The sequence below is a fragment of the Toxotes jaculatrix genome, chromosome 22 (genome assembly GCF_017976425.1).
Source record: "Toxotes jaculatrix isolate fToxJac2 chromosome 22, fToxJac2.pri, whole genome shotgun sequence".
NCBI classification, from domain to species: Eukaryota; Metazoa; Chordata; class Actinopteri; family Toxotidae; genus Toxotes; species Toxotes jaculatrix.
The window spans coordinates 3231877-3255841 of NC_054415.1; the positions used below are offsets into that span (position 1 = coordinate 3231877).

The 23965-nt window shown below is 42.5% G+C and overlaps 1 protein-coding gene across 1 annotated transcript; it reads right to left on the bottom strand.

Annotated features, from left to right (window-relative positions):
• Positions 1–3152: 3152 nt before the first annotated feature.
• Positions 3153–18296, bottom strand: igf1 (insulin-like growth factor 1). The gene is made up of 5 exons (XM_041029934.1): positions 18031–18296; positions 16502–16661; positions 7752–8008; positions 7085–7120; positions 3153–6459 (listed from the first exon to the last, which is right to left on the bottom strand). The coding sequence occupies exons 1-5, from the start codon at positions 18076–18078 to the stop codon at positions 6400–6402; spliced, it is 561 nt and encodes a 186-aa protein (XP_040885868.1). The 5' UTR covers positions 18079–18296; the 3' UTR covers positions 3153–6399.
• Positions 18297–23965: the final 5669 nt, after the last annotated feature.

Consider the following 23965-nt stretch of genomic DNA (forward strand, 5'->3'; position numbering starts at 1 on the left):
CTGTAGCTTTATATTTACCACACATATATGAGAGTTCTGTTGATCTTCTCACCTAACTCTCAACAAGATGCAAATAAGCAAAAATATTATATATATATTATAAATATAATTTATTTATTTACAGGAGAATTTGATACCCCACAGCTCTGCAATCAAGCCTTGGCAGCATTCGATTGACACGTACCCACACCAAGGTGGTGATCATCAGCTGATGATAAAAGGTGGAGGCAAGCAAAAACCAAAGGGCCGTCATGTTGACATAGCTCCTCACAGGCTTCTTCTCAGCTCAAAAGGCTTACCTTATTAACATCACAGGAGCCGTAGCGCATGGGATGGAGAACTGGGACATGAATAATAGCTATTGAACTCAGCTGAAGTGATTTTACTTGGAGCGGTCAGCCTTTATTTTGTAAGTATTATTGTTGGAGGGCAAGTACTTCTACTGAAGGACTGAACTTGTCCTCAGGGGCACGGCCGTTCCAGCAGAAGCACAACTGAACTTGTGAGCTTCATGCTCTGTTGTTGTAACCTTTCTCGCTCTTTCTCTCTCACTGATAATGTCTCCCTCCCCTTTCCCACATTTCGTCTGATATAGGCTGTATTGATGAACTGATGTGGACAGTAGATGCACTGAAAAATCATGGCAAGTCCACCTGATCCAAAGCTTCTGGGCTCTATCAGCCTCCTTGGCAGTTACTCTGAAGATTCAATGAACTCTGAGCTGTGGTGAAGGTCTTTATCTGGTAACTGTGATTTTTCCCTGGTCTGGATTTCTAAGAAATCATTACCATAATTCTCTAACAAAGAACATTAGCAAAAAAGCCAAGAGTCAAATAATCTTATGAGGACCAGATGTGATTCGGTGGGTATCCATGAACGTTATTTACTAAATCTTCATGTTTCCAAAACACAGCTCGTCAAACCTTCAACCGATGCCAGTAAATTTTATTCAACTACTGTGCCGTCGCTGATTTACAGTTGGTCTTGTTTGTAAGCAGTCGTAATTGCGTCCAGGTTCAATTCGGTGCCGTGCATGGTTTAAATTTTGAACTTGAAGAAGCTGCAGAATAATTTTTTCATCAGCTCTGTCGGCTGCTGACTACACTGGTCACTCACCGGTGCTGTATTTCAATCACGCCGCCTGCAGCTTTGTACATGAAGAGACCTCAGAAATCTGGGGCCTATGGCATCAGTAGCAGCATTGTTTTACAATCCTCCAGGGGCCAGCACATTATTTCCCTGTCCTGTATTAACATGCTGCCTTTCATCACAGACATCTTCTAATAGAAAATAAAAAGAAAGAAAAGACAAACACTAGTGCAGCACAGAGGTAGCTTCGGTTCCAAGGACATTTGTTGCACTGCTTCTCCATGCATGATGCTTCATGTCTATGTGTTTGTCTTGAGTTGTGCCAGAGGCTGGTGTGCTGCATTCAGCAGAGATGCGGGTGTAAAAAGGGGAGGGGGGAGTGCATTTTGGGCAGGATTTTTTTGTTGCCCAGAGAACAGACCATGGTTTCCTGGAACAATGCAGCTGATGAGAGTCTCTCCAAGGAAAATAAGGCTCTGACATCATGGGTTCTTAAAGCACACAGCTGAGCCAACACTCTCTCCTGCTATAATCAAGCCTCAGTGAATTTCCACTGTCGACTGAAATTGAGAAAGAGGGAGAATCTCCTCCAATGGTTTCAACACTTTTTTTTTTACACACGCTTTAATCTAACTGCTAATTTTCCCGTTGTAGCACAAGGCTCACACTGCACTTGCTAGACTCTTGCGCCTCTATCTCCTTTTACATCTTGCCTTGGCTCACAGTAACAATAAAATGCGACACAAGGCTACTTGTAAATTTGTCATGATCAACTCATCACAAGCCAAGCCTGGATCTTAGCCCCAGGAGCTGAGAATATTAGGGATTAGAGACAACAAATGCTGAACTGACAACAGCAAGGAGCAAAAGTTAAAACCCAACAAAGTGAAATCCTGTGTGTCCTATTGAAAAAACAAAAAACAAAAACGAATGGCTGAAGACTGATGAAGCCTTGCAACCACTTTTCCTGTAAAACAACCAGTAGAATAAGTAGTAAAATTGGTGAGTGTAGTAAAACAGACCACAAGGTCATTCAAAAGACAATTGTGTGCTTAAGATGAGGAGTTGAAGAGTGTGGAGAGATTGTGTTTCAGGGCCCAGTCCAAAATCTGTGTCCTTAGATGCACTGGATCCTGAGTGCATGCAGATCAATGGGAAAGGATTGTGTTCTTTCCAGAACCATCCTGGTTCTTGAGGTTATTCAAACAGCTTTGTGTTGCACTTCTTGAGTCACCATGTAATCCAAAATTAGAACATATAAGAGGATAAACAGAGCATTTTTAAGACTTTCTGACGTTTGTATTTTATAATAATTACAACTGGATGATAGTGTACATCCGTATTCACTTTGATAATTGGCTTATTTGTTATGGCTTGGTTACCCGCCACTGCCCAGGCCTCTCTGCACACAATTTCTCTCTGATTTATTTGAACTCTAAATCTTGCAAGCTTGCAGCCTGCAATTGAACCATTAGGGTGAGATAATTGATTCTGTATTAGTCATCAAGAAGGATGAAATAACATCCAGGATGGCCAGGATGACCGGGACTTCGCCAACCTCCCTGCTGCTCCACATTTTGATCTCTGCTGACTGCTGAGCGTCAGCCAGAGAGCCAATTTGTCAAGGTTTGATTGTTGTCCCATATACATCCGTTTAAAAAGTGCTGACAGTGGGCGAGTGAGAGCTCAGCACTGTCACTGCGAGCATCTTCCAAAGAGCTGAACATGCAGCCCTGGCCTCAGGGAGCACCACGCCCCGCTCTGTTTGCTTTGGCAGACCTCGCCACCTCTTAGGAAGTATCACTTTGTCATTCAGCACACCCAGCACGCTCAGTTTCATCCTGCACGGTGCACCAAGCCTCAGCTTGAGTTACGGCTTCATCTATAGCCGAAATGCCTTGAAAGATTTGTACATGCTTAAAAGAGAGAAACCTTTGCTTTGTAATTATCTGCTGTTTATGTGTTAGATTATGTGTAAGATACTCCGTAATAGGATGATGTTTCCCCAGAGGTTTTATGAGTGTATGTGCATGCTGTATGAAACAACTCTCCAGCCATTTCTGTGATGTTGACAAGTGGTTTATTCAGCAGGAATGGTGAACAATTTGTCAGTATTTTTTTTCTACAGAAGGCAATCGAGCACCATAAATAACAGCGCTGTAATCAAACAGTTTCTTGGACAGTGAGCTTCAGGAAATTACATTTTCTTATTTAACACCCCACAGAGTCGTGAATGTCTCACACACTCCCACTTTTTAAGCTTAATCATTTCACACAAGTGGCAAACAGAAATATTTGAATGATTTATAGTCAGATTGTTTGAAGTTGGTTACTGTAGCTTTTTTTGCATTGCTGCTCCAAAAATTCCAGATACACGGAGGGACTTTCGCCTGGCTCACTTTTACTATCTATTACACAAGCTGTATTTCAGGTACCAGAGACAGTGTGTGAAGGGTGTATTGTAGCTGCAGTGCAGTTCAGACAGGGATGGCATCAATTACTATTTAATGGTCTGGTAGTAGGTTTAATTTGTGACTTAATAATGCTGAGTGAGGGTTTTTTCTCATCAAAAAGTCTTTGGTTTGTACTGTATATCTGGAGATCTGGGCGGACCAGTGATGTCTTCCAACCAGCTTCTTTTTCATTTCAGTCGCCAGGTTGACTGATGAGAGACTTTGTAAGGAATGATGGACATATGAGAGGGGTATCAATCTTCTCATCTAACTTTCCTCAAGAAAACAAGCCAGCTAATGTTAAATTTCAAACTACTCTTTTAAGTTAGACAACACTGAGTACATTTGCTGACTTTACAGCTCTTTGCTACTTGTGTGCCTGCTACTTTTAATTTTAGCATGTTTCAGATAATTATGATGATATTTTAAAACACCATGTTCTTAAAGGCAAAACCAATGTTGAACGATTGTCCTATAGTTATCACTTGTGGCTGCTGTTTAGCAAAAGTTATGTAGTCTCGCTTTAAGTGATTTTGATAGTCAATATCATGGTTTCCAGTGAGGTGCATGTACACACACATCTCAGGACAGACAAAAGCACACCATGACTTTTAACAATCTCAATACAATTGGAAGAATCACAGTTCACAGTACTTTTGTCAAGTTATTTGGCATAAGGGATCTATGTTGAGAAAATAATTTAAAAACAGTAGAAAAAATATCATTTTGCCTTCTTGGGACCACAACATGGTATTTTCTTATTTTTTATTCTCCATGCATTCACAGATTTCACACAGATACATTTACTCGCTTACACTACTACCTTATTGAAACAGCTTACAAATAAAAACACTATTAAAATGGTGGCCACAAGGCTGTGCAAAAGGGAAGACCTCCAATGTAAGCCCTGCCATCTGTCTGTCTTAGCCATCTCTTGCAAGTAACAAACTACAAAATAGCACCATTATACAGTGGATAGGATTCTTAATACAGTTTTGTTATATGAAACCATCATGTACAATGAATGATAGCAATGCATAGGTTAACATAAATGGGAGTACTGTTTGATTATACACAGGCAGAGGAGGCAGAGCCAGAGATGAGATGTCTTGGGCGATTTGTGCAATAGAATGGCTGTAAATCTGCACGGAGGCTAGAACAAATATTCATGACGGTCAGTCCTCATGCAAGGACTTCTCAGAACTGGCTTTTCATTTGTGTATGTATGTGTCTGTGTGTGCTTGACCCTTGCTCACAGTTACACAACTTTCATTTACACTGGGTGCTTTGTAGGTGTGTTTGCGTACTGTTATATGTGTGCCGTATTTCACATCTCTAGGAGGCCATGTTGTTTTGGTTTACAATATTTACCAAATCGTTTTATCTGCTTATTTCTCTGGTGGACTTTGCAATGGATACTGTTGTACTCTCGCCATCACGGCAGATAATGTAGTCAAAGCGACAACTGAAGTAGCAAAGTTCTCGGCCTCCCTAAACTAACAAAGATTGATCAATCATTAAACTTCTCCATTTAAATGACTGTTGTTACAACCGCTTCATCTTTTGCTTTAAACATTGGTATTGACAGATTTGGGAACATTTAGTCAGTACGAGAACAAGAAAAGATTTAACTCTAGCTGATCGTGGTGGGTTTTTTAGAGCGCTTGTTGACTTGCAGTGACTAAACTTTGATGACTTGCGCTTAACCTTGAATTCAGGCTTCTACTCAGACTCAAATGTTGATCACCAAGTGACTGGATTGTTGACAAAAGTCAGATTTGGCCAGGGTGATGACGTGAAAAATGCAGACGACAAACATTTTGCTTGTCGCTATTTGACTTTTTCCACTCACTTACGCCAAATGCACTTTGAATCCACCAAATGACCCATTTCTGACAACCGAACAAACACCATGTACTGACTGACCAAAAAACGTTAATTCAGTTTGGTTCTGGTTTATTTGTTTCTTTATCTTGTACAATCTAATATTTGTAGTACCTGCTGTACTTTCTGCCTTCCTCAAAATCACCCTCTAATAGTGCTTTTGTTATAATAGAAGTGTTTGGATTGTAGACTGAGTCCTCAGGTTTTCAGCACTTCCTGAGGCTTAGAAAGGATTTGGATCGGACTCAAACCTTCTAGTGACTCTGTTTAAATACAGAAAAGTAGGGGTTTTACTTGGGCTCGAGGTTAAATAATTATAACAATGTTTAATAGTCTGATAATGAGCCACCTGGTCTTTGTCCTTTAAAGCAAACCTTGTTTTACCCTTTTAAAAATATCCTCGGTAATGCATGGTGTATGAAAACAAGCTCTGAAAGTAAGATAATCAGATTTTAACTTGGGTAGTTACTGTTAAATGTGACTGGTGATAAAATATCCTATCTTACCAGAGGAGTGAACGAATCCACTCTCTGAGAGTAAAAGGATTTACCTCCGCAAAGTTCAGGGGACAGGATGGATCACTCTTTCTCAAACACAGCCTGCCGCTCTCTGATTGGCCGAAGCCCAGATCTGTTCCCACCTTTCCTGGAGCCAGGGGATGCTGCAGCTCACACATGGAGGTATAATAAGCTCTTGTTCGTGTCTCAGCAGCTAAACTAGTCTGTTACATTGCATTAACAAAGAATTCCTCCCGATATGGAATGGTGCAGTGTATAAAATAATCACAAGATACCTCATCAAACTCTTAAACACCACTTAGCTCTCAGGTTTCTATCATTTTGAAGAGCTTTTTGGACCACTGTTAGCATCCTCTTTGTTTTGTTTTACAGTGAACCATTCCACAGGGGTACCAGGTAAGGCCACTCCCTTCTCTCTTCCCAGGTTGCTGGGCATTTGTCCATTCGCTCCTTCCCTACATTCTGTAATTTCTGCCCCCTGTGTTGCCTCGACTTGAGTTTTTCTGATGCACTTCCTGCAATGAAAAAGAAACACATACTTAGAAACAAAGCAGAAGTTGATCCTGACATACAAAGACTCACAAAGGTGAGAATTAACATTTTAGCTTGATTTAACAGATGAGTGATGTGGAAAGCACTGCACACGCTCATACACCAAACATCACATGCATGCTTCATCTACAGGCCTTGCATGCATCAGTCTGTTATGGTGAGACACCAGAATTTCAGCACATAATGTACAGTAGCAGAGTGGAGATTCTGCCTGGGGAGCAGGAGTGCCACTGGGTCTACCACAAAAACCACTTAGTTCCTTCTCTTGCTAATGGTTTTCTTTTTTGAGAAAAGGGTAAAAAGGCACACACTTGAATCTTAAAAGGATCACACTCGCAGGTTGTCAACTAGGGGATGAAACAGAGTCTGCATTTAGACCTCACAGTTTCTTTATTTGGACAAGAGATTAAGATTTCAGAGCTAAGATTGTTTAAACGAATTTCTCCCATTTCAAAATAAAGTTTGTTCTGCTTTTGAAGCTCTTAAGAATGTCAAAGTGGAGATTGTGTGGTTGATAAAGGTTGAAATGATATAATAACAATATAAGAACTATACAATGAGATGAAAAGTGTCCATTTACAAGCATACCTTAAAGGACGAGTGACTATGTCCAGGTAAAGGTCTCTGTGGGAGGAAAATGAAGCCTCTTCAGTTGGATGGATTCATTTCATTCTTGCTATACATCAAACTGCTCATAAACTGGAACATCCTGACCCCTTAAAGTCGCAATTTGACAACTTGATGAGATGAGAAGTTTGATACCACTCTTATGTCTACATTCAGCTTGTTAGCTTAGCTTAGCTTAGCATAAACTTAGACTGGAAGCAGGTGGAAACAGCTAGGCTTGCTCTGTCAGAAAGTGCCCAGCCAAGAAACAGTCTTACACATAACACCCGTAAAGCCACAAATTTATGTTTTTACATTTCAACATTTTTATGGATTTAAGATTAAGGTATAATGTGTCAGTTACTGAGCTTTAGCTATCTTGGCTGCCCCCCTGTCCAATCACTATGCAGTCAGTTTGCTAAGCTAACCTAAATACATGCTGGCTTTTATTTCATACTGAATTAATGCAAGTGGTATCAATCTTCCAGTTTAACTCTCAGCAAGAAACCAAATAAGCATGTTTCCCAAAGTGTAAAACTATTTCTGACAGAAGCTATGAAAACAGTCCTATTCTCTTTGCTTTTTCCACATTTCCTGAGGAGTAAACCTTTTTTTTTTAAAGAGTGTATCTGTTCGGTGCTGTGCTCACCTTCTTGTTTTTTGTCTTGTCTGGCTGCTGTGCTGTCCTACGCTCTGTGCCCTTGTCCACTTTGTGCCCTGCGGTACTAACCTTAGGTGCTCTTGGCATGTCTGTGTGGCGCTGTGAACGCACAGAGCGAGCTGCCTTGCTAGTCTTGGCAGGTGCACAGTACATCTCCAGGCGCCGCAGCTCACAGCTTTGGAAGCAGCACTCATCCACAATGCCACGTGACCGCCGTGCGTTGGGGCCGTAGCCTGTTGGTTTACCTGTTTGAAAAGAACAGCAAGAGGCGTTAGATAAATGAGGTGTTGGGAAAGGATCAACGGTGTGTTTATCTACTCTAGTGCATTTTAGCTATTTGGCATGTTAGCATGCCCTGTTTATTACTAGCACATTTCTACACTGTGTGGAAGTCAGTCTCAGACGCTACTAGATCAGAGTAGGCTAGCGTTAGCCGCTCTGTCCCGCTATACTGGATTTGGGAAGGTTTAGGCTCCAGCAATCCCAGATGCCATTACATTCACCAAAAACATAGAGAAAACAGACTTAAAAGTGAAACTTGTTGTTAGTTAGTTCTTTCCAAACTCAAAAACAACATTGTTTTGAAGTTTTTCAGGTGGCAAATTGGCCCACAACACTGCAAACTGCATATGAACTGTGCGAAAACAGAAAGCTTGAACACAGAGAGGTGTAACAACTAAGGGCTGAGGGCTTTAGCGAACAGTCTATTTGGTTTCTGTAAATCAGATTTTTTCCCTTCACCAATGCCTCATATCTGCTAGCAGAATTAATCAAACAAACTGTGGCTTGTGGCCAGACACTATTCTTGCAATAAAGCCGTGATAATGGCCAGGTCATGGGTCTCATTCCTCTGATATATGAACAGCCTTAATGACATGGATTTCGTACGTGTAAAATTTACAGTGTATCACGTTGCACACTATAGACCTTTTCTGGCAGCTGCTTCCTTGTAAAAAAGGTGGTCACAGTCACCCAAACGCTGAGAATATGACGCTCAGCCATTTTGGCCCAGGTATCTTTTACACACAGGCTCATCCAGCGAGGCTAAACCACAAACCCTCTGGGCCCGATCAACCTGCAGAAACAGCCAGGCAGGCTTTGAGGCCGCACCCCCATTGGCTATGCCCCACTGTTCATTCACATTTTCATTTGGCAGAAGCTTGAGCACCCTGAAGGCTCACTCAGAGAACATGGATGTTGAGGATGGAGGTATGATGCACCTTTTATGCCAAGGAATGACTGCAAGGTAACGAGAGGAAGACAAGGCAAGCTGGAGGTGGAAATTTTGTTGTTGTAGTCTAATTTAAATAGGTAAAAAACTATTGAAAGGTGTGACACTGAGCTTTTTGACTCAGTGACCACATAAAGTTACCATGACGCCAGTATTCACTTCCTTTTTCGACTTCCTTACCCCCAAAACCAACCCTCTTTTGGTGGCCTTTAGAAAAACTCACCTTGAGCAATATAGCCCTGATGGGCTTTTCCCTGTTACCAAATGAAATAATAATAATTTAATATGGCATTTACAAGGAGGAAATGCCTTTCCCTCTCAGAGTTAATAGCTCTTGGCTCAGAAGCCTGCCAGTGCTGACAAAGTGCATTAACTTCTGTTCTCTGTCTGCCTTGTCCTGACAATGTTGTTTTGGACAGAGAGCAGCTTTCATTCAGAAACAGAAGCATCTTTCTCCCCGGACCCCCTGACACAAAGCAGAGGTGAAGCTAATGGAGGTGTGAATGAGAGGGAAGGAAGGGAGGGAAGGAAGGGAGGGAGGGAGGGAAGGAAGGGAGGGAGGGAAGGAAGGGAGGGAGGGAGGGAGGGGGAGTGGAGTGGAGGGGGGACAATAGAGAGGCTTTCATGTTGCACATCAGGTAGAATGATGCTAAAAATACACTGTGAACCTGCATTATTTAGGGAACAGAGGAACTGGATTTACCCAGATCTCAGACTCCCAAAATAGATGTGTTAAATGAAATATCTAGATGACTAAAACAATCTTAATTTAGCTTATGACATCTGTATTTTTATTAAATTCAAAGTAAGTGACAGGTACATATTTTATAGTCAGGTATTCCACTGTGTTTTTCATGGTAAGTCTTTTCAGTCCTTTCAGTCATCTGAACAAACAAAATCTGCTATTTCTCCCCTGTGGTGTGTATCAGTCGTACGAGCCTTGACAGTTATATTAACACCTGATGTGAAGAAATTTAGAGAAATATGACATTGAGCCCTGGCTGGCGATTATATAACAGCTGCTGAAAGCCAAAAGAGGGGCCGTGCCTTGTTGCCTGGCCTGTTTTCCAATCCCTCCCAATAAAGCCTTACAAATTAACGTCCGCTATTATTCTGAAAATAGCTTGCAACCCTGCTGCACAAACAGCTGGAAGGAAGAGAAAAATCAGCTGGCACCGGTTGTAACATGTAGGATAATCAGCTCGGGCAGGTTAGGGAAAAACACGCATATAATAATCAGGTCTAAAAGCTTTGGAAGGTTTTAAGTGCTTCAATTCCATGGATAAGTGCTGTAATCCCTCATAAACAAAGAGCTGTTTTCTCTGACTGTTGTTAAACAAATAAGGGTAAACAACCTTTTCTGCCAGTGCTTCCTGCCGCAGTGGCCTTCTGCGGTTTGAATTGAATGCTGGGAAGAGGATGCAGGGGATCACACTGGATGATGAAGGACGGCTTTCAGGTTAGATTAGAAAGCATGTGTCAGCATATATAACAAAGCAGAGCAACAAATCTTCACGTTTGAGAAACGTGTAATATGAGAACCAGTGAATGTTTAGGATTTTTTCCGGAAAAATGACTAAAATGATGAATCAATTGCCAGAATAACTGCTGATTCATTAATGGTGTTGCTTGTGAAAGCTTAGTTGTGGAATGGGCTCATTGAATCCAGTACAACTGCTGTTCTCACCAATCATCATGTCTTCAGGATTCCATCCACAGTCTAATGGCCAAACTGAACCAAAGAACTAGGAGATGGAAACAGGCCTAGGGTGCGTCACCTCTCATGCTCCTTCCTCCTGAGCCAAGTGGCTGTTGTGGGTCAAGTACATTTATCAGACACTGCTGTTGCGAGAATCTGACTCTCCACTGAGGACCTACCTTTATGGTTAGAGTCCCAAAAAATGGTTCCCAGATTTATTGGCCCATTCCCCATCTCCAAAGTCGTTAGCCCTGCAGTGGTGCACCTGCACCTTCCACATCCCTTAAGGATCCACTCCACCTTAATTCTGCTGCGTTTTCTGACCCTGCTACTCCCACCTGCCTTTCTGTCTCGCCACTAAAATGACTTGATCTGCTCCTCATCCTCACTCACCTGTTCACCTGTTCCCCATTCCCTCATTAGCTCCCCACTATGTATCCTGGTCTGTTTCCACTTGCTCTCTGCCAGATTGTCTGTGTGCCATGTGCCTTAGCTTTCCAGTTCTCTGTACTTTGCCTGCCTGTTTTGATCCTGGTCATATTTTGGACTTTGCCTATGATTTTTTTTGGTTTGGGGGGGGGGCACTTTGTACTTTATTTGCTGCTTGGATTTTTGTATACAAGTAACGACTATTTACTTTTATATCTGCCTCCTGAGTCGTGCTCTTGGGTCCCTTTTCTGAGAACCGTGACACCTCTAAGGAACGGCACTGGAGAGAGATGGCTGGATTCCCCCATTCCAGAGTGGTACAGAAAGCATCTGAGTTTTACAGCTTGGTCATGGTCAATAAAAACCAGTGGATTCTTGGATCCGGTGCACTACTCTTCCTGCAAAGTGTCAGGCAGTTTACAGCTGGACAGGGACTATAAGAGCTGCTAAAGTACTGGAAACTACCTCTTTATCACTGGTACCACAAAGAGTTTATGGCATGAGTGAAGTGTTCCTCACATTACTGTGCTGTGACACTAAAAACGTATCCAAATGTACTCCAACTAGAATTAAAAATGTTGTTCACAACAATATCAATGGAAATTGCTGAATTATATTAAAAAGACAAGACCCTGCACTCTGCTGATCACTTTGTGTGACAGTACTCATCAATAGTGTGCAGGATTCCTTGGTGGCCAACTGGTATCTATCACCGTAATCCATATTATCGGGCAGTTGTCCATTGTCACCATATGTATTTTTGTTGGTTGGTTTGTTTTGCTAGTTAGTAATGAAAACTGGAGACAGTAAGAATTTAAATAGAGCTCAATATATTTTATGGGGGGCTTAGAGAGGGTTATTCCTGGTCACTGTATCTATTTTTGTGGAAACGTTGGCAATGAAGTGAGAAGAGTGCGAACGATTTTTTGGTTCCTTTACAACTGGAATGAAAAAGGCAAGACAATTTAAGAGACAACCTAAGGTGAAGAAGAAATAATGCCAGAAAGGTTCAGGATATCAACTATAAATCCTGGTGATCTCTGCACTAATGCAACTAGATATGGCCTCATTTTTCTTTGTAGAGGTCTGACATTATGTAATTGGATTAAAGTGATGAAGTGTTTCAAAGGTAAAGTAGTGTTTAGTCCCTGAGTGTCCTCAAATCCCTCGAGTCTCAACTTCACCTAATGTACAGATCTAAATCTGGAGGATGCGTGTCTGTCCTTTTCATGAGATGCCTCTTTGTTCCACTGAGAAGTAATTCACAGCAGGGTCAGAGATTTTTAGTCCGGGTCTTAATGGGAAAACGACACCTTTTTGCAGTGATGGAGAGGACACAGGAGGTCTTTCTTCACATCTCAGTGCCTTCCACTGTGTGTTCAGGTCCAGTGTAAAACAAGGGAGGAAGGGGAGGTGGGGGGGTGTCCTGATCATCCTGTAATCCACATAATCCCCTGCTGCTGAGGGACAAGGCCCAGCTATGTGCGTGTTTGAGTGCGTGCATGTGTGCGTGCATGCATGTGACGTGCTGTTTACACATTCTACCTCTCCCTCCAGCTCTAGTAGCTTTGAATAAAATTGACAGGGACAAACATTGAAGAGGAAGTCTCATCAATGGCTGCTAAAAGCAATTTTCCTCCCCTCTACTTTCCACCTTCAATTCACATGCCACAAGTACAAGCCAAAACACCTAAAAAAACAATTACCGTGTTTCATATTTGGCTGCTCTTTTTTTTTTTTTTTTTTTTTTTATAAGAACTTCATGTACCAGCAGTCAGGTCTTGGCCAAAACTGATGGATTATTCCATCTTGTTGTAATTCACGAGAGTTTGGGAATCATTCATTTTGCAGAAATCAACAGTAAGATTATATATTTCATGCTCACTCTAGAATAAGTGAGAATATTTCAGCATGAACTAAAAGTGACTTAGGACATGGAGCTACTTAGCACTTACACTTGAGCCAAAAAAACTCCCATAACAGATCTGATTCATGGAATGAACATCCCAGTGAAATCACCCTACGGTCCTGCCTGCTAAAGCATTACAAAGACAACTGAGGATTTCTAGGTCAGGCTAATAATTGGAAAAACTGACTGCAGTTGTGGATTTTTTTTTTTTTCTGTTTCTGAGGCTGCAGTTTGTTTCATTACCTTGAAAAAAGAATTTCCACCAACTAGTATTTAGCATTTCTGTCAGGGAAGGAAATCTGCAGTTTTTAAGTGCAAGTGTGCTACTTTACTGGTGACATGCGTAAGGTGGATTGGCAAAAGCACTCTCTGCACAGAAAGCCCACTGTCGTTGCAACACTGTCTCTGGACACATTATCAATCAGAGGGTTGCCAAGTTCAACATGGCCAGACTGGAGGGGAAGAGTTCAGGGAAAGGAGCACGCCTCCTTTGGCCAAGCTGTTACACTGCTGTGTCCTATAGACGACAGAACCCAAATGGATTCTCCAGATATTTTATGCAAACAGCCACTGGTACATGTGGCGACCGGCGGAGAGAAGAAGAAAAAGGAATGACAGCGAGAATATGAGAGAGCAAGAGAAACCGAGGAAGACAGGGAACAGCATATTTTCCGAGGCACAGCACCCTGCTGCTCAAACCTCATCGTCTTTTCAGAAAAAGGATGGAGTGTTCGTGAAATACACCTCTTTTTCAACACAGGAAAATGTGGCATTGATAGATGGACGCTGTGCAGTTCAGTGACTGTTCAGTGTAAGGCAATGCGGGAAAGACAAATACATTCCCTCTACCACAGAAGGGTCTGTTCCTGTTTAAGAAGTGTATCCTGCATCAGGATTCATGAGTTACATTGGCTCATATTCAACACTTTCTCTCAAGACGAATATAGACAGTAGTGCTATACTTCTGTAGCCTGAGAGAAACATTTATAAAAACCGCTGTAAAACTCTGCTATCAGTAGCCAACACTTCGTCACATTCTCACATCATCCAATCTCTGGACACCCTCATACCTTGTCAAAATCTTAAACATTTCATCAACTTTTCGCCACAGCTGCAGACACTTCTTGGGACCAATTCACAAACTTTCAAACTGAGATATAAAACATAACCCATAAGGATCTACTGGTGATTTTGAAGAAATCACCGTCTTTAAATTCCAACTCCACTAAGTCTTGAAGATTTGATTCTTTTATTGTATAGACACTTTAACTGCACCGTGAAGCTGCCCAGAACCAAAATAATGGTTGATGACCATGGAGGAATTGAGTTTACAAGAAAAATCCAAAGCCTGCATTTACTAAAATGTAATATTTGATCATGCAGCCCATAATCTTCCACTGTCTGTCAGCCAAAATGAAGAGAACATGGACATTTGTACAAGAGAAATGGTGCAGCAGAGGGAATCCAAAGACCAAAAAGTCTTAACTGGCAGAAAACTGGCAATCGAGCGGGCTGTCATGACCACTTCACAGCATGTGGGTGTTGCCAGCAGCATCTGGATGAACAAGCCTCGCAGCTTTGCAGCAGCTTGGTGACTCTCCAACAGCTCTCTGGCAAATACGGCACAAAGGGCCCAATGCAGAGAATGATGTTGACTGGTCCTGGAAAAGCTGCATGCAGGGGTGGAGGAATTTGGCAGAGGGATTGTGGGGAGCAGCAGCAAGGTGCATGGTACATGGTACTGCCAGACAGGCCGCTGTTATTGGATGATTCTGCAAAAAATCTTATTATGTTCAAAGACAGTTTTCGGGCCATTCAGTGCAAATGATTTAAGATTATTTATTTGTACAATCCATTACCTTAACCAGCAATAGTACCGGTTAATGTTATGCAACTGAAACACCTAGTTAAGGTTAAGAGAAGGTGTAAAATGGTGTGTGACTGGTCACAACCTTCTAGCATCACACCAGTTCACAGCCCCAGTGGGGCTTTCTTCTGGGAAAGCAGAGGTCTGGGATGCTAGAGAACGCTTCCCTCCCCATAGAACCTCCACCAAGGTAAAATACAGCCATCATCATGTCTCACTTGCTTTGAGAGCCCGATGTTAGAGCACATCTTCAGCTCTTTTGTAAAAGGATGCCACTGATGTTACCATTACCATCTGCTAAAGCTCAAGATAATGAAGCCACGGGTGTCGTCAACAGCAAAAATTTATCACAGCAGGGCAGGTCATTGAATTGTATGAAGTGTCACAGTGCTGGTAGCATGGCTGTAGACAAATTTTATTTAATTTAAATTAATTTAATCAATACTTATCCATTTGGGCTTTTATATGGCTTTAGATTTGCATGACTAAACGCCACTTCTGCATTATTCCCATTGCTGTATTGAGACGTGGATTCCAAGACTGGGTCCCTCCTGGCCCCTAATCTTCCATCAGTCACCAAGCTCTTGAGAAGGTGTATCTACAAACCATTCCAGGTTCAGCTTAAGGTGAAAGCAATCAATTACTGGAAAAGAGCAACTGCAAATGCACTATAGATGCTGCTGATTTCCCACAGAAATCTTATATCTTCTTCTTCTTTTTGAAATTGGCAGCTGACAAAGTCTACCACATGTGGAAAATCTTTCATAACTTTGGGACTGAACCAAACCATAAATAATGGATTGTTATATCAAAACTTAACCGGAGTCAGAAGGATGATCAGTTATTAGAGAAGTGAAAAAAAAGACTTTTGGTGGAGATACAATGCTCCTTGAGGACATTTGGTGCAAATTGGCTTAATTGATGGATGTTGGCCAAAAAATATGAATAATGAGGTTATACACTTCAGCTCTGTAGCTTTTCAGCTGCTAATGTACAGTCGCACGGCTCGTCTCTGACGGAAAGATCGGGATACATGTCCTGAGAAACACTGGCTGCCGGTGGAACATTGCACCTAACCTCGGTAGCTCCATATATCCTGTGCTGTTCTGGGCTGGGTTGTACCCTTAATGGAAAAATTTGAGATTTAAATCCTGGATTCTTGGTGGAGGGTTTTCTTTGGGTAGCTTTCCCTTCTCTGGTGGAAAAAAGAAAAAACTTCACAGCAACATTTAGTTTCTACCCCTCCTTTTTCGTGGAGATAGTCAGCCAAATTCCACTTAAAGCCCTTTGCCCGTGGGCAAAACTGTGATTTGCCACCAATAATACAGTTACTTATCATTATTCCGTGTCTCATTTTTGGTTTCTTGTTCAAAATCTGGGCTTCAGTGGAGCTGTGCATTTAAACAAAGGCATGAATGTGAACTTTAAGAGAAGATGTAACAGTGGAAGAGGAATGAATGAAGGAAGAAAGGGAACATTGATGCAGGGAAAGTCAAGACAAGATGTCAAACTGGCTGCTTTTTTATTTATGAGCTTGCTGGAGGTGGAGAGCTCTGGGACAGATACAGCCAACCTTTATGAATAAATAAAAAGGTGCACTTACTGAAATAAAAGCCTCTCTCTCCACACACAAACTGCAGCGTGTCGACCAGCTCCGCCCCGCACAGGGTCTCTGGGCCCGCCCCTGTTGCCGTCGGAGTCAGGGTGAGGACGCACAGCAGTAGTGAGAGGGTGTGGCTACAGGAGATACAGCACATCGCACTCTGTGCACAGGGAGAGAGGGAGAGCGTTAACATTTTCACTGCTGTTGAAGGCAGAGCATCATCACAGAGAGATTTTCATGTCATCATAGATTTAAGCGTAGAAAAACACTTTCAAACTCTGTTTTCTGACTGCACTGCACTGCATTGAGCAATTCTGCTGTGACAGTTGGTGACTCAGCTCCTTGCTCAAGGGCACATCAGTAGTGGCAATATTACACATTTTCCCACATAAGCTCGAAACCAGAGAGTTTAAGGCATTTTCTGTAACATCCAGACTATTCCCTCTGAAAAAAAGAAAAAGGGAAAAGAAAAAAGAAATAAAAGTGGCAGCTGCCACAGATGGTAACTTTACAGGGTTTTAGAGGAAAATGTATTAAATCCAAACTTCCACTTGATGCCAGCGTCAAACAGTCAAACAGGAGTCAGACCAGCTCTGATGCTCCGGAGCGCCTGTGCGCAACCGAGCAGAGCGCGTCCAAATCGGAAACACACTCTTCTCCTTATCAACTGGCTACTCAGCCCCTGTATATGACCTAATAGGTTTACAACAATCCACATTAATCAGTGAAATTAAAGATCTAGCATTAAGGAGAAGTGAGGTTTCAGCATTTCCCCGGTGCAGCAGTCAGCGCATGATTACGCACAAAACAAAATTAAAAGTGATTCAAAATTCAAAAAGCAGAATAAAAGATGCAAAAAGCACCAGGGATCTTTCCGATCCAAGATGTGAGATGGAAAACTGCTCTCCCGCCAAACCCAGCGGAGGAAGCAGAGCGGGCCAGATATACATAATAAAGAGAATAAACACAGGACATTATCCATCTGCATCACAAGCCCAACCGCACGGTCCCGATGCCCATAAGTATTTCATCCCCTCTCTCTTAACCCCGCAGCATCAGGTTAGATATTTAGCACTTAATAGGCTAATGCAGAGTCAGCAGTAATTACTCTGAAAGTTGCAGAGCTGCATTAGGGTTTTCTGGTGACAAAGAGCGCAGAGCGCACAGAGACACTGAGAATGAAAAAGCCAATTCATCCCGAGCAGTGAAACTCATGCACAATGCACGTCAAGATTTCCAATAGAAAAAGTCAATTAAAGCAAAAAAAATGGGGACAGTATCTTATTATCTGTTGAAAATAAAACCACCAAAACATGCGGCACAGTTGCTCAGTAACTGAATAAAAAGGATGACAATCTGAATAAATTCACATTAATCGTGCATTTAAAAGCTGTAAAATCTGAATAAGCGAATAAAAATTCCCCTTTATTGTTCCAGTTTAAACGAGGTAAGGATGCTCTGTGCAAATAGTGAGCAAGTGAAGAACCAAGGTGATAATCTATAGTGTCAAAGGAAATCAGGTAAGTTACCTTGAAGACATCACATAAATGCCACTGAAAGGAAAGAGCGCTAGACATCCCCACGGGTCTCCGCAAGTCAAAGCCCGGCGAAAATGAACTCGTTTGAAGTCATTAAAAAACGGGGAGAAAGAGGATGAGATGCGGGCAATGTCACATCTCAATATTCCGACTTTGTTCCATTGCGCAGGCTCGTTTTGGAGAAGTGAGATTTAGCGAACAGGAGACGGATTTAGAGAGAAAATCCCTCACATTTATCTACATTACACAGACATTTTCAACAGGAAACAGCTGGGGCAGCATTTGCCTCCTACTCGTCCTAAGTTATTCATTAAGGATTTTGGGCACATATTCAAATAACGTCATTTCTCTCTTTTTTTTTTCTCAGAACGGGATTGAATTTTGATCTCTCTAAGACTTGGTTAGTAGTTCAGATCAAGATAGAAAAAGCGCTGCTGTCCCACCAGCAGCAGCCCACACTCATATAACACTGTTTTATGCGCTGAACGCTCACGATGGAGAAGTTAAAGACAAGCTGGAGGTTATGATATGACTGCTGCTTGTTGTGCGTAATTTGGCACCGCGTAATTCAGCAGCCAGTCTATCCAAAGTCTGATCTGATCAAGGGTAAAATAAATCATTAAAAACACTTTTCCACTTAGTCAACACTGTGCTATTAACATGAATACCTAATAAAAACTATAATAAAACTCTGAATACATGTGCACTGGAGTGAATATGGAAAAAACTGGTACTTTTTCTTTTGTAAAACAGAGCCAGAGATAACCAGAAAGCCACATTTGAAGTCCTGCTCCCTCTAAACTCTTTGACTTTGTGCAGGATTTGCTGCTTTTCTGCACATTGTCACTGTAATTTCTCGTAATAAATCAGTGACTGCTCTGGTCTTGTCTGCTGATTTTCAGTCAATACAAGCAGGTTTGTCTGCAAATGACATCTGATGCTGCTGTGAACTGAGTGACTGATGTGAAAAAAGAGTGGAAAAACAAAAACACATGGGGATTTATGCTGAAGAAGACATTACTTCATATTTTTCATATTTCATTTTTCAGCCACCACTTTCAGCCATCACTGTGGAGCTGGTTCCTCTTCGATGCACTGACAAACATTAGATGGCACACACTCTGCCCCCCCCCCCCCCCCAACACCCAAAATAACATTAAAGGAAGGGCCCCAGTGTTCCCACTGTGACACAGAGGGAAAAAAAAGCAGCAGTGACAGAGCGAAGCTTCACTCGAGGCGAGGGCTTAAAGAGAGTTTTCAGCCGGGACGGGATATCAACACTGATCCAATCACTAAACATGAGATCAGTGCTGTGACCCAATCATAAAACGGGACACCAGCGCGTAACCCAGCATGCTCGGCCAGCGTGTGTAAGTGCATCACAAGGTTGGATCCAAAGGGGACCAAGGCTAAAGACACGCAACAGTTAGGGTTGTTGGGGTAAAGTGGGTCAAAACACAAGCACGATCAAATGTCCCCATATGACATGAACGGCACTGAATCTCACTCATGGTACACATGCAACTCGTAGCTCAACTTAACTGAAATTTGTGGTTCCCAACATGAGCATTGGGGCCCATTAAGGGGTCACAAGATAAATCTGAAAGGTCACAAGCTAATTAACAAGACAGAAGCCTCAGAGAATTAAATAGATTTTTTCAAATGTGATTTGGCGATGCCTCTGTTTGCCACGGTAACGCTACAGCAAAGACTTGTTGAGCAGCTGCTTTGTCAAAAATATGACAGAAAAGCAGCCGGTGTGTCTGTTTGCAGCGCAGCCAAACAAACGTAAAAAGCTCAGTTAATAATGCTGCACATGGAGCGAGCGTGGTTTCACACTGCGACACAATCAAGATGGTTACTTTGCCGAGGAGCTGGAGGTGTGCATCATAATCATACTTGCAGCCATTCTTTACACCTATGCATTAAATAACATATCTGAATTCAAAGCCTCAGCTCTTGCCAAACTGTGGTTTGATGAAGGGTTTTTCGTGGCTCTCTGGCGACTGCTAACCTCGGGTCTACTGCCACACATGCAGGTCCATGACCTCAATCTGTGACCTGACTTATCTTCTCCTCAGGACTGCTGCTGGGGGACGAGACGTGCACCGCACAGCGTCTCTGTTTGCCTCCCCCTGGTGGATTGCGTCACTGTCAGGAGCTGCTGATACAACGTGGAATATGATGATGATGCTCCTCTGATTAGAGGGACAAAGCTGCTTTCAGACCGGAGGATGACCTTGTTAGCATCAGATCAGGGACGTGGCTGGTCACTGATGCCCGTAAGCCTCTCTGTCAGTAGACGTGAAATTATCTCATCTTTCACTGACTCTTGACATAAAAGACCCCACAATCTAGAAAGCAAATGCTTCATCACAGATTTTCCTGTTATCACTGTAGCTGTGGTCTGGCAGTACTGATATTGATGGTGGGCTTGTGCAGTACATCTGCTGATGCAGTAGTAGGAAGGAGGGGGGTGGGGGTGGGCTGACCTTCCCTTGTTCGCCGTCTCTAATGCCCAGTGCTCTGAACTGTCTTGGTGCCAGGTTTCCCTCTCTCCCTCCCTCACTCTGACTCTTTTCTCTTTGGTTTTCTCTTCTTTTGAGCCCCCTACCACCATCACCATCTCCCCTCCCCCCAATCCCACCCCCCCCCCTCAGCCTTGTCTAAGGAGACGTCCGTCCCAGTGAACTCATTGACCAGGGAAAGGCTTGTTTTCACTCCCTTCTGGTGTAGGAAGAAGAAAGTGTTTGCTGCAAAAAATGTCCATCTTTGCAAGTCATTTTGATCAGGAGAGAATCTCAAAGTCACACTTATTCTTTCGAGGAAGTGTTAAAAATACATGCCATATGGACAGTGTCACATTAGCAATGCATGCCCACTTTTTACAGGATTTTTTTCCTGAGTTTGGTGTTGTTTAATTGACAGTGGATTAAAGAGAGTTATCCTTAAAAAAAGAAAATTCTTGCAACAAATTTGGCAGCAAACAGACTTATATCACCCCATTTGGAACAATTTTCATATGTTAACAAAAAGCAATACAAAAGACTTGCAAAGATGGACATTTTTTGCAGCGTCAACAGCATCCCGTCTGGTCTCTCCTGCCAAACAAATGTCCAAGTCAGACGGATACACAGATACAGACAGCCGTGTAGAATGCAAATGAATGCAAGTGGACGAAAGCGAGAGGACGGAGGAAGAATCAGGGTGGATGAAAAACGAGGTAAAGCTTTTGGTTTTGCAAAAACCTGCGTGAACACCACAGCAGCGAGGGAGAGGATGGAGGGCTGCGTGTGGGGATTGCAGGGCTGGTACCCAAGATGGGAGGGAATGTGTGAGGCTGTGGATATGTCTGGGCACACACACAGGTTCACTTGAGGAAACACACACATGCAAGCGCACACACGTACACACACTTGATTAGGAGAGCAATCCTTCTCTATTCTCTTGATTAGTCTGAGGGTTTTTCCAGCTCAGTGGGTTCTCTGTGTTATATTTCCTCCTTTATCCATTGACTAGAACAAAAAAGCTTTGCAAAAACAATGAAAGTAGGGTATCTATTGCAAGTGATTGTAGGGGTAATTTGTGATTTTTTTAAAAAATGTGTGTATTACTTTCCCCGGCTTGGTGGTTATACGGGGTAATGTGCTGGTGCATATGAGTTTGTGTGTGGCAATGTTGTCCATGCATTCAGAGCAGATATTGTTATCGAGGCCCTGTGCTGTGCCATACGCTGTTCATATGGAAGAAATAAAGGTGCGTCATGGAGCAAATGCAAGAAATGGGGCGCTTGTTTTGATACGCTATGTTTCCGTAGTAACACGCAGGGGTCACAGTATTTTGGCAAAAAGGTCAGGAAATTCCGTGGTGCCTGTTGATGATCAAAACCTCCTTTTTTTTTTTTTTTTTTTTCTGAAATTTCTCCGGGACAGATTAACTGTTTGTGATCGCTGAACATGTTGGACGTGGCAGGATTTTCAACAAACTGTTATCACATCAGTTTCTTAGGAAACTAAACCTGGAGGCTGGACAACAGAGAAATGAAAAACAATAGAGCCACATTCTTCAGAGGCACTGGTTGTTATTTGCTGTATGTTTTATTGTTGCCATTGAATCCAGCTAATTTCATGGTGAAGTTGACAAAACAAGAGATTTAATCTACAGTAACTGATTGATTTAATTCTGAACAATGCTGGTTCTAACTGTCAGCGCTTAAGAGCTGAAGTTGCACTAATTAATAATTTCATATTGACAAAGTATCAAGCGATAAGCTATCACCTGTCAGACAGCTGCTTTTAGCAAAAAGCTAAAAAGCCAGATATTTCCCTCAGGTGCTCGTTGTGTTGACCAAAACGAAGCTAAAAGGAAAGTGAAAAATGGACTTAAACGTGGCTCGTGAAACCAAAACAATGAGCTACAAGGGGCTAAAAAGCTACATAAAGCTGCAGTTGTTTTTGTTTTTTTTTTCATCTCAGATTGTTGAAGGATTTTAATTAAAGGCCTAAAGAGGAGAAATTATCCAGTTTTTCAAAAGAAAGTTTTCTATCATATTGTTAATCGTCTTGTGATCCAGAGCTCCAAAGAGGCCACATCAACCGCAGGTGCATTGGTCATACAAATCCTAGAAAATCAGGGCAATGCACTGCGCTAACTATAAGACAAATGTCCCAGTGTCGACCTGGGTCCATTTTCATGGAGTGTTTCCATTATTTTGTCTGCTCCCCCCGTACTTGTGACACTGTGATAATCTCAAGACTTGTTAAAGCGTGCAAGCATTCCATCTGTTACAAAATCCAGGAATGTTCCACTGAGTCAGGAACAAAAACACAAAACAAATTCTTGAACAATAGCATGTACAGTAATTGCAGCCTTAATATGAGGTTCAGTAAACACAACTAATCCTGGGGAGGCAAACGACAGACAGGAACCAAATATCCAAAAAGATGCACAGATTCAGAACTTTTAAGTGACACTGGTACTGTAGTGAGCCGTCCATCCCGTCCTGCTTTGCTCATAATGTGCTGCCTCATTCTGCAGTTAGAGCTGGGCAAGGGTCTGTACGAGATACCTCAAAGCATGCAGGGAAGTGTGCTGTTTGTGCTGTTTACTTACCCCACGACAATGAGGAGCGGTTTCAGGGGGTAAAGGCCACTGCGCCCCGGCTCTCTCTGGCTGGGGAGTGGGTGCGGTGCTGCTCCCTGCCAGCCACCTGGCACCGTGGAGGCTATGTCTAGGAAAGAGACCTCTGCCAGGCCTCAATTACGGGGGGAATAATCCAGGACACACTGAAGCAATTACAGCCCCATATAAATCAATATGCTTTGGGTTAAAAAGTGATCTGCTCCCAACACTCTGGAGAGGCTCTGACTCAGCCGGCCTTTGATTTTTCTGAGAGATGGGAGCAGTTTCTCTGGAAATGGGCAGGGATGCTGCTCTAGCTGCTGCTGCTGTGGTTTCAACTGTCACTCAGGCTGAGTAAACAGTCAGGTGACACGGACTGTGAGGAAGAGCAGAGGATAAATATTGATTTGCAGCCACTGAGCCTGTATAAACAGTTGTTGGGAAATTTATGTTGCATAAAGTAAAAAGCTGCATAAACAAACGAGTTTCCCCACAAATTACAATGTAAACACGTCTTTCTGCATCTTACTTTCAATATTTACTCAGAATTGACATATGGATAATAAGGAAGGATAAACACAGTATTATTTATGCATTAGGAAGCTTGCAGGGTCAAAATCCTCCAACACAAGCTGCGGCAGCAGGGGGCAACACTGACAGCTTTTACCCTCCCCTGTGAGGTGCAGCTGCTGAGCCCCCTGATCATCATTAATACTACCACACTGCCATCTTCTGGTTAAACCGCACCACTGACTAAACACTGGACAACACAGGTAGTGTGTTCTCCAATTCAAAATCTCAGCAG